Raw genomic sequence first — 11879 nt, forward strand, 5'->3', positions numbered from 1 at the left:
ATGATGTTAACTCAGACGACTTTAATGTACTTCATTGGTGGAAGAACAATTAATATAAATATAAAGTACTTTCACAGATGGCAGTCGATATCTCAACAATTCCTATTACAACAGTAGCCTCTAAGAGCGTATTTAGTGCGGATAGTAGAGTGATTGACACATATAGGTCATCTCTATCCCCAGAAACAGTCAATATGCTTATGTATGGAGCCGATTGAATGATAACACGTTATAATATTAAAAAACAGGATGAGGTAGTCAATTACTTATCACAATTGCATGATCTTTAAATTGATTTTTCATTTAATTGTTGGCAGTATGATTAATAGCTTTCATTCATTTTTAATTTCTTAAAGATGGAAGATGAAAACGAGATTGTTGAGCTTATTTTGCCAGATAAATAAAGATATAAGATAACATAATGTTTAATAACATTTAATTTTTAATTATTGTTGTCTTTATAATGTTTAATAGTTGAGAAACTTTGAGGGTGTATGTGACGTTGTTTTTTCATCTTAATAGAATATGGTTGGCTTTAATAGCATTTATGAACTTTTTTGCACCTATATTGTTAGTTAGACAAACACTTTTTGTCTGTTCAAGCAAAGCAGAGGTAAAAGAGTAAAGCAAGTAAAAGGAGACAAGAGTGATACTATATTTAGTTTATTATGGTAAACCCTTAAGGCTTCCTTGAAGTAAATGAACCCCATCAGGTTATTGATATAATTCTAAAATGCTATTATTATACTTTGAGAGTGGAAAAAACTTCCATTATTAAATATTTAAAATGTTTAGGGTATTGATTCTTTTGTTTGTTTTGATTTGTTTGAATTGTTGAATGATGATCTTGGATATATTCTTTGTTTGTATCTTTTCCTTATTTGGTTGTCTTGATTTGGAGATTATTTAATTTAAATTGGGTTTGAAATGATTATTTAATTTCCTTGTTTGGTGCAAAAGTTGCAGGAAATTATATTAATTTTTTCCTTAAATTTCGAAGTTATTTGGACTGTTGTTTTGTCTTAGATTGGTGGTTTATTTGTTTCGCCTTCACTGTTTTCTATTGAGTTATGTTATAGACTATTAATTTACTTTCTTCCTCTTTTTTTTGTTAAAATTACTGAAGCTTCTGTGTTATTGTCAAACTATCATCTTGATAGTAGTTACCCCAGTTGTCAAATACTTTCATATGTTTCCTTACGCTGGGATTATGTCAGATTGGTTTTCTAGGTGTGTGAATCTCTTTTCAGATCTTCACCATACTTGTGCTATAAAATATAAAATGAAGTGAGTAATCCTCTTGAAGTTAGTGTGCGAATATGTTTTAGTGTGCGCTTAAAGAGTCCTGTTTAAGATTCAATCCCATATAGTTTTGAGTTTTCAGATTTTTAGTCCATTGATTAGCATATTGTGATATCATTCAAAAGTGAGTTTGACTTGATTTAGAGATGATGTAGGATCTGATAAACTGAAAATGTTGTTGTCTTCCCTAGGGGCGCTTACTAATGATTTGTGAGATCAAAACTTCAGATAAAAAATCATAAATGTTAGCAACTATGGATCTCTTACAGTCATTGATGGAGGGGAATTTGTTGGAAGTAGCCCAAATTTTATACTAAACCACAACTGACAAACAAGAATGGAAGTTGTAAGGATTGATTATCTGTTGAATTAGTTTTGTGTTTCTTCTTTAAAATATTTAAAAATATAAATAGATTTATTTACGAAAAATTTAAATGCATTAAGCGATGTTTAAATGAAAATAACATTTTGAAACTGTGAAAATGATCAGTTTCGACATGTTGGACTGGATTTGAAGACTAATGTATCAAATTTTCCACCAAGGTAAAGACTGATTTCTTCTGTAAACCTTTTGTCATCCAAATTACTTGCCCAATCAACATACGTATATCCTTTAAGGATTAATGGAATTTTTACTTGAAAATACAACTTTTGTGTACAGGTTCCTTTAAGATACCTAAACAATCTTTTGCATGCTTGCCATTGTAATGTGGTAGGAGATTGCATGTATTAATTTTGCTTATTGATAGTAGAAGCTATGTCTAGTCTGGTGAGAGTTAGATATTGTAATGTTTCAACTATCTTCATACAAAGTGTTATTAGGAAAGAGCTTGGGTAGCTATTAGCTTATTTGGAAGATAAGACGAGCGGAACTTATTTGAAGATGCGAATTGCTACAATTGAGCGGGTCTTAAAGGCCCAATGTGATACAGGCCTATAGAATTCATAACAAGCTAGATAATGGTCTGGTCCTAAGGCAAAATCTTAGTAAGGTTAAATGTTTTGGAAGTATATATGTGTGATCTCGTGAACTTTAAGCTCGTTAGGCTCGGCTCGCTCAATAGCTCGAATCATTAAGCATATTCGACCTCAGCTGTTTAATAGCTTGCTAGTAACTCAGCTCGTTAAGTATTTCGAGCCAGCTCGTTAAAAGGCTCATGAATAGCTCACGAGCTAGCGAGCTCGAATAGGAGTTGGCTTTTCATTCAGCTCAACGAGCTTGAATTCGAATGAACAGTCATCGAGCTGAGACCGAGCTTGCCTGTGTTTGATTAGGATGTAGTTATTCGGATTTTGAGGTATATTAACAGGGCACTTGAAAAAAGATTGTTATACGAGAATAAAGGACATACTCAGATCGTTAGATATTCAAATGCTAATAGGGTACGTTTTTCATCAGATAGACGTTCTACTTCTAGGTATTGTGTATTAGTTGGAGGAAATATAGTGTCACAGAAAAGTAAAAAGCAAGATGTTGTTGGCAGATCTAGTGCAGAAGCAGAATATCGTCCTATGACCTTAGTCACTTGTGAGCTTATCTGGTTGAAGCGATTGATTCAAGAATTAAAGTTTGCAGAAATATCACAGATGTTATTATTTTGTGATAATCAGACTACTCTTCACATTTCCTCAAACCCTGTGTTTCATGAAAGAACAAAACATATAGAAATCAATTGCCATTTTGTTCGAGAAAAGATTATGTCAGACTGTATTTTTACAAGTCATGTCAGTTCAAATAATTAGCTAGCTAATATACTTACTAAATCTCTTCAAGGTCCTCAAATTAGTTTCATTTGTAACAAGCTTGATGTATATGATTTATATGCTCCAGCTTGAAGGGGAGTGTTGAGTTGTATTTTATTAATGTTGAGTTGTATTTAGTTATATTAGGAAGACTATCAAACCATATTAGGATAGGATATGTATTTTAGGGATTTGATTTGATTTATTTCCTTCTATATCTTCCCTGTAATTGTACATATTGTAACATTTTGCTCTTTGAATAATAAGAAAAAACAATATTCTGAATTCATACTTAATACTTTCTAAGTCAATGGATCTCATCTTGACCATAACCAGTATAGTTTGTCTTATAAGATGTTGTTAATCCCATATATATTCACCATATGAATCATAAGTATTTGTATCAGATCTTACGATAAGTCATTGATTATGATTTAATGATCATATAACTTATCGTTAGTAGTTATATTCGAAAAACTGTTCTCTAACGGTTAACTCATACTGATACCCTAATGATATGACCATTATTTTCACCCATGCTAATGTCATCTTATAACATTTAACGAAGATATTCAATATGTCTACTATATGATATAATTATCCAAGTTATATTATGTCCATAGGGAATAATTCGATGAATCAATTTGTATTAAGTAAGTCATCCGAACAGTTCATACACATACTTTATATTATTACAAAATATAGAAAATAACTTATGCATATAAACAAAAGAACTACTTCTTTATTAATAAATTATTCAAAAAATTATATACAAAATGAGATACCCTAAAACCAACAATATGAATGGTTGTTAGGGCATACACTAATAAATACCATGATGTGTTTTATTATGATTGTGGTGTCTCATAGGTCATCTACTTACTGAGTGTTTTCATACTTGTGTGTTCTTTTATGTTGTTTTGAAAGGGAGGTTATTAGCAAAACATATATGGGGTACAAGGATCTAGTCAATAGTGTAATTACATGAACAAAAGGATATATTTAGATGTTTTGAGTTTTTCATCAATTATTTTATGTATCAAACATTGTATGCACATTTGTGGTTCGATTTTTATGGATCAAACAAGATTGTGATGTTTATTTTGTGGATGATGAGTTTTCATATTCATGCTTATATAAGACAACTTTTTGCATGTATTTTTAAGTTGTATTTAGCATGTTTTAATTTTCATTGTATGTTAAATTTCATTGTTATTATCAGAGATAAAATTGTTATTTATAAATTTTATTAAAACTTATATTTTTTATTATCCCTAAGTTTTCAAATTTTTATTTTATCCCCTAAACTCATATTTTCTAAGTTTAAAAACTCACTTTTTCCTCTCAAGTCTAGGGTTGAAAACTTTTGTCAATACACGCTGCCTCCAATGTTTTAGAAAGTTACAGTTGAACCCAACTTCCTTTATCTTTCACTGCTATAATGATTCGCCAAAGACGACTGTTGAATTTCTTTCTCTTTCCTTCCCTCTCCTCTCCGATCACCCTCCTTTTATTATTGGACCATTTTCGTTGGAGATGAAGACAACTAGAGAAGGAAGACTAGTTGATTAGGAAGGTAGGAGGAAGAAAACTGAGGGCCAGTGATAGGCAATTGGTCGCCAAAGATGAAGATCTAAAAACTCAAGTTGAATAAGGGTTAAACTAAGAGTTTTTAAAACTCTAGGGGTGGCTATTTATAGCAAAAAGATGGGAGTTTTGCAACCCTAGATTTGGGGGGAAAAGTCAATTTTTAAACTTGAAAAATATGAGGCTAGGGGGTAAAAATAAAAATTTCAAAACTTGAAGATAATTCAAAATATGAGTTTAAATAAAATTTTTAAATGATGATTTTACTCTTGATAATAACAATAAAATTTAATATATAGGTCGGTATTTAGATTTTCAATAGCTAGTAGATGAAAAGTTGGATTTGTATCAAACCTTGGGTAGGAAATAGTCTTAAGGCCTATACAAAATCCCTAAAAATAGTTAATATAATTAATTATCCTTTACCTTTTTTATACCTAGCTCTAATTATTAATGAAATGTTAATGCATTAACCCTTTGTTTTTCTTAACTGTATACTTATATAATTTGATTGCCTAGCAAGACGGCATGTAAGAGGTATTTGATTCAAAGTCATATGTGATTACTCTAATAAGGTATTTTTTATTATTAACATTACCTTATTTGACTCATTATGTTATAGAAGATTGTGATAATTTTTTAACATTAAATTAATATGATATATAATATAAGAGATAATATTATTTTCATCTCCATCTTAGAGTAAAAATTGCAAATGTAATCTTAATTTTATAACAATTTTATTATTATTAATTTTTTACAATAAAAATGTTCTTGTATTTATTTAAATAAAAAGAAAACCTGAACCCCAATTATTACTTCACCCTTTCTCAAACAATTATTCTAAACTAAAATTACCCTTCCATCACCAAGTACAACCCACCATCACTTGTTGAAAGTACCACTACCTACCACCATCCACACAATTGTCAGAGTGACATCAAGAAAAGATGAAAGTTGATGAGATATGGGTTATTGAACCTACACACTACGCAACTCACACTTGTTACCTTGTCACCCGACAACGCCTTATCGCTACCTATGCACAATACAAGCATGCAACCATTGTGTGCCAAATCTACCAAACTATTACACACATTTTTCAATATGGAGTGACTATGCCATATATGTTTACTTCCCCTTGATGCGGCCTTTGTGATGTTAACCTAGAGGGGGGAGTCGACCCTTGCCATCAATTCACTTGTGTTGACCGTTGGAGACACCAACAACAACTTCTCACAATAGTATGAAGCAGATCGAAAAATTTAATCTTATTCAGTTGATTCTATTTTACTACAATTTCACACTTGCCTCCTCACCCTTCACCTTATCTCCACATAATGGGATATTTCTAAAAAATTATATCTCAATATTATTTAATTAATGTCAATCAAACACAATAATTATTTGCATATTTCAATTTTACCAAATATGATAATAATTTATATCCAATAATTTTATATATAACTATCTTTGTATTTTTTTATTATAAAATATTATTCCAACCAAATACACCCTTAAAAATATATCATATTAAAGTGTGTTACGTATTTACATTTCATAATTGATTTTATATATGTTTAGCACATCGTATATTCCCATCACATAGACATTATAATATTTCTTGCATATTTTACAATCCCTATAAAAAAGTTACAGAAAAAATTTGTTAGCTCAAAATAAAAAGATTTCGAGTTCCCGTACGAATATTAATAAATATTAAAAATAGAAATCTCTAACTAAAGTATAAAGAAAGCCACACGAAAGGTTGATCATGATGACACATTTTAAATATATTAATTGATTGTTCAATAAATAATTAAGCCTAGGGTTTAGACATACTATGAACCCATCATCGATTATGATTTAACATCGGAGAGATTTTACCATAGTTGATGAACTTCTAGACACATTTTTGATAAGTTGATTTTAATCTCACGATTGGGCCAAAGTGAAAAAGTCACATACAAAAACCTGAGCTATTAGACAGAGTATTGAAAGAAGATTGATTATCTGAGAATTGTTAGCACTTTCCAAGGGTAATTTCATAATTGTTTCATGAATATAAATATAACATTTTAAGGTGTTAAAGTGTTAAATGAAATGACACAAAAGTTAAGGATGTGAAGAAGACTTATATCAAAGACTTTTGAATAATTATTACTTTGCATAAGGGATATATAAAACGTTTAAAAATTGTTTCATAAATTTCATGTATAAAAAGACATGAATTATCTCACTTAATTAATAAGTTTCATTATGGACAAAATTTTTTCTCACAAAAACCTCACAAATTTAGCTTCTCTCTAATTTGCAAGGGTGTTGATTTTTTTAGAAGTCTTGTGGTTTCAAAGCTCAACTTTATTCATATTAGAAGAATCACGTATATTTTTGCAAATGTGTAGGTGATTTCTGCACCAATTTCTTTTTTCTTTTTATGTTTGTTTTCATCATATAACTTTAACATGCATGTGATGGATATGCATGTATGTTTTTCAATATCTTTTACTTTCTAAACCTTAAAAATACATGATTCATAATTAATGTTTGATTCATTCTTTGAATTTTTAGGCAATGCATTTCAATGATTTTACCAGAATCAATGGCCATTAACCAAATACCTGCAGGCAGCCAAATGTCTTTAGAAGCACACAAACTCTTATTGTTGGTTGTAAGGAAATGCTAAATCCCCTAATTGGCGGCAACAACATTTTGAAGCAATAACTCCAAGTCCTTCAATCTGCAGAGACAAGGAGGACAAGCTTATGAAGAAATATCAACTGAGAAGAAACATTTACCGCTGATAATTTCCTGACACCTTACCTTACGTTGCTCAAATCCGGATATATTGCTATTGCATCTTTGAAATCCTGTATTTAATTAAAATAGGCTTGTTATCCCTCGAGGTACCTTCAGTCTACCCATTTGAACACGCAGTGGTGATCATCTCAATCATTTTTCTCTGTTTACAGTAGCTATGGGAAGGAAATGCCTCACCTGGTCTGCTGTTGATGATGTGTACGTAATCACACATGACATTCCAGCACTCGTTGCTGCCTACAGAGATCAACTTACTTGGCTTTAGAGGTTAAATATTGTTAATGAACGTCTTTTTGTGCAATTGGCCAACAAAACTAAGATGATACAACAGAAGCTAAGACTTTAAATCTGTGATTGAATGGGCAACTGATTGCATATATAATTTCTTAAGTCAAGATGGTCTGTTCAAAAATATAGAAACTGTAGTAAGGACCCTCCGATGTTCTAAATAGTTGCGAGTATATAACGCAATCAAACAAATAGATGACTTACTTGCAGACCAATGACACTATCCTCAAGCACCAAACAGTCTTTCTCTGAGACACCTAATCTCTGCAAGGGATATAAATTTTAAGATCAGTTCATAATATCCAAGTGATATGCAGAACATTAAGGCTTCATCAATGAGTTTTGGGTCAGACTATTGCATAAGTTAACTACCTTTGCTGCTGTCACATAAATTGATGGATCGGGCTTTTTTTGCTTTACATCATCACCTGCAAGTATAGAGGCAACACAAGCTAATTGCCAGCAGTGTACTTACCAAAAAAACAAAGCAAACACAAGATAGTTAACGAGGTTAATATCATTAAGAATAAATCAACAAAACAAATTGGATCAAACAGAAAGCAACAACCTTAAAGGGAGCTGACCAACTGAAAAGGAAATATGGAACGATATCGATGTAACATATCTGAACTCAGTTTGTGGATGTACAAGTTGTAAAAGATTAATCTAAAAGACAATGAAACCAAAAATCATTTGGCATCAATGGCACATAGGTCATCACAACATAAATATTATAGGCACAATATGTTCAATAGCTAAAAAAGGTAAACTACTCAGAGAAAGCACTCAAACCATCAGCAAGTGTATAATACATCTTGTAGCAAACTATATAGCTACATCAGATATGAAATTAATGAACTAACCTGCGAGGAAGCAATCAAGACCTTGAAACCTCTCCTATAACAAGGAACACATAACACATGAACAATCATTAGTGGATAAAAAACACTTTACCTTCATATCACTGGAGAAAGGACTCACCATTCCTATAAGGTTTTCGAGACAAAGAATAACTGAACTTTTCGTTGCTGCAGAACAAACAGCTAGTTTTTTCCCCTGTGATAGCAATTAGGAAAAAAGAAGTGATCACAAGAAGAATATATTAAATATGAAACAGTAAGAAAAATTGAATCACAAATAATCATCACGAGATTGAAAAATGTAAAAAATAAACTTTCAAGAAAGAATCAGAGACAACACAGAGCAGCTAATAAAGAATGAGAGCATGAAGGCTAAATAATTTCGTTGTACCACGATACAACGACTAAATAATAACAGTAAAGCGCTATCTTACAGTGACCCTGGCCTCATCCATCAATCTCAGAACTCCAGGTCTAGGCTCCACCTGGTTAAAATGACATCAACCCAGCAAATAATCATCAACACATAACAAAATCCACAATGTAGAAAAACTGTATATAGGTAATGTAAAATTAATTCCCCTTACAGTTCCAGATTTGATAATTTGTTTGTATCTCTCAGTTTTCCAGTCCTACAAAACCCCAAAACAGTTATCAAGTAAAAGTGTAAATTGCATACAAAGAACTCTGCAGAAACTAAAATTCAAAATTATAAAGCAGTTGCCAACAATAAGTAGACACATTATCATATGAATTATTGTATATTATTAGCAAGGAAAATAAATGTAAACTGCAACCCGACCACTATTTGTTGTACCTGAAGTGTATCGATCAATTTGCTTCGCTCGTCATCATTTTCAGGGGGCTTCTCAAATATTGTTGAAGATGGCCATCCTTGCTCCTTGAAGTACCTTAAAATACCCAAAATCCAATCAGAAAAAAATTTAAATTACAAGAGATGAAAAGATTACAGGTTGTTGAGAAAAAGACCATCTCATTTTTGGTTTGCCACCACCAATTTGATTCTGTAGCACATCATAAAACTCAGCCCCCCAGTTGAGGGGTTGAGGAGAAGAGGCATTGCAACGGACGTTGAAGTGAGAAAAGGCGTCGTTGTAAGCTTGGCGATGTAAGTGCTCCGATTCAAGAATAACACCATCACAGTCAAATATGAGGGCTTGAAGGGATCGTGAAGAAGCAGAGACTGAAAACTGTTTTGTATATAGAGATTTTCCGCTCGGTTTAAAGCGGAGAGATTTGGTGTAAAGGAGAGGGTTTAGAGTAAGATAAGAAAGTTTGTTAGAAGAAGAATAATGACAGAGAGAACATTGAGAGAGGATCATCACAGAAGCCATGAGCTTTGCTTTGTGGAGAAAATTTGTGGGTTGCGTTAGTGTTCCTTTTGGGCTAGTTCTTTCAGGGAAGTCAGATGTGGCAGTCTAACTTTCTGTGGTGGAAGACAATTTGAGGAAGTCATAACGGATTTAAAGAGCTCTGAGGACAAAGCGGCTTCCACTCGTCTTTCGTTAAGTTTTGTCATATTGGGCTCTAGATCAGCTTATTCAGATTCACAACCCAAAATGTGAAAGTGACATTACTAGTCAGAATTCTAGTTTATGTCCATAGAATACCTCCAAAGTATTGTTGTTATTAAAGCTTTTAAACATCTAATCTTGTAGAAAAGGAGTTTATTTCAGTTCATCCTCTATTGTTTTCAATTTTCAGAACGTCAGTGTATAATTCAGTCTCATATAATATGATGTCAAAAGATCCAACTGCAACACTTATGGCAACTTCATAATCCAACTTATCAAAATAACCTTCAGGTCTCGTTGAACGTCTACCAAAAGCAAGCTATTACTTGGGATAAAAATAAATTGTTAAACTCTAGACAGATTCTTAATATGCAAGAATTTGGCAATCAAGAGTATTAATTGTGTTTTGCATATAATAAGCCTAAAACAATACATTACAGTCATTGTGGAACGTCTAACAGGGAAACCTTCTCGTGAAAACAGAAAGAGATGCCTGCTCCATAAAGAAAATTTTAACAATTATGCCGATATGTACCCATCACGTTCAATAACCATGTTTACCCCTCTTTTTCCTCATTTGCAAGCAATTCTGTCAAGCTACCAATGTTAAAATTTCCTATTACAGGCTCAGCTGGCCATATCCAACTGTAAACTCTTTTTTTACACCCATGTATGAAGAAAATCTACATAAAACTGAGCTTTGAAAGGTAAAGGCCTGAATGACGTCATGCTCTTCCATATCCACTTCATACCTTGTTTGACTTACGGAAAACAACTACATCACCCACTATGAAGGGTTAGAGCAGAGGCATCTTGAGTGACAATTTAAAAGCAGAAATTAATAATTAAGCATGCATTCATATAATGTTCCTAACATCCAGAAATCTTACAACCTAGCTACAGAGTTGTGCCTCCACCATCTGAGATAAGAGATGCGGCGGCAGAAGCAGCAGTGGCAACTACTGTTTGAACACCTGGTTTTGACAAATGTAGAAGCTTGAAAAGCAAAAGCAAGAAGATTACATATTAGTTCTTAAATAGAATCAAATTGGGAACCAAGTTTCATGAATTGCAACTATTATCTTCAATAGCATACTTTGTTACAAACTGTGGTTATGTGATCTAGTGGCATCAAGGCTTCATAAGGTCAAGGAATGGAGCAACCATGGAATGGGAGGAATATGCAGCTGCAATGCAAGCGCAATTTGGAAGCTGTGGTTATGATGATCCGTTAGCAAACTTGCAAAACCTTAGGCAAGTAAGTACTCTGCAACAATATTGAGATGCCTTTGATGAGTTGTATCTCGGGGTTGGGATCTAAGAAGATCAAGCCCTAAGCTTCGTTATGTCAAGATTAGTGGATTCTTTACAAATGTTTGTTAGGATGTTTAAACCGAAAACCTTAACTGAGGCATATTCCTTAGCTAAGCTACAAGAGATCACAGTCACAACCATTAAAGATTAACCAAAACCTATAACAAAAACTCCATAAATGCCTCATACACCTTGGCCAATAAATCATAATTCCACTGATAGTAATTTCCAGCCTAGGCCAAATAGCCACACTGGTTTGTTGCCGACTCTCAACATCCCTAGGTTGCTACAATCCACCCCTTCTAAGTTAGCTATCAATAGAATTTTGATGAAAAGAGAGTTAAGGGAATCTGCTTTTGGGGTGATGAAAAGTTTGTTCCAGGCTATAAATACAGAAGGAAGCAGGCCTTTGTTATTCAATTGCATGTTG

At 32.6% G+C, this 11879-nt stretch overlaps 1 protein-coding gene across 7 annotated transcripts; it reads right to left on the bottom strand.

Moving 5' to 3' along the window:
* Positions 1–6142: 6142 nt before the first annotated feature.
* Positions 6143–10116, bottom strand: LOC123204438 (haloacid dehalogenase-like hydrolase domain-containing protein At4g39970). 7 transcript variants are annotated; one of them, XM_044621208.1, is made up of 12 exons: positions 9591–10116; positions 9418–9511; positions 9188–9232; positions 9035–9085; positions 8722–8796; positions 8604–8637; positions 8113–8210; positions 7945–8004; positions 7630–7702; positions 7456–7502; positions 7254–7372; positions 6143–6274 (listed from the first exon to the last, which is right to left on the bottom strand). In XM_044621208.1, exons 1-11 carry the CDS (start codon positions 9953–9955, stop codon positions 7292–7294), a joined length of 1023 nt encoding a protein of 340 aa, XP_044477143.1. In that variant the 5' UTR covers positions 9956–10116; the 3' UTR covers positions 6143–6274; positions 7254–7291. The 7 variants fall into 7 exon arrangements, 5 of the variants coding, with proteins under 5 accessions (XP_044477143.1, XP_044477061.1, XP_044477222.1 ...); XR_006499599.1 differs by having other exon boundaries at positions 7630–7689; positions 9591–10112; XR_006499614.1 differs by having other exon boundaries at positions 7630–7689; positions 8113–8168; positions 9591–10108.
* Between the last annotated feature and the right edge of the window lie 1763 nt (positions 10117–11879).

The sequence above is a fragment of the Mangifera indica genome, chromosome 1 (assembly GCF_011075055.1).
Source record: "Mangifera indica cultivar Alphonso chromosome 1, CATAS_Mindica_2.1, whole genome shotgun sequence".
Lineage (NCBI taxonomy): Eukaryota > Viridiplantae > Streptophyta > Magnoliopsida > Sapindales > Anacardiaceae > Mangifera > Mangifera indica.

Bases quoted from the DNA above. Each gene is read 5' to 3' on its own strand.
- LOC123204438 (XM_044621208.1), bottom strand. From the start codon at position 9,955: ATGGCTTCTGTGATGATCCTCTCTCAATGTTCTCTCTGTCATTATTCT. The intron at 9,512-9,590 runs GTCTTTTTCTCA...GGGTATTTTAAG, and splicing joins GGCAAACCAAAAATGAGATG to GTACTTCAAGGAGCAAGGAT. The intron at 9,086-9,187 runs GTAAGGGGAATT...CATTTTAACCAG, and splicing joins AAATTATCAAATCTGGAACT to GTGGAGCCTAGACCTGGAGT.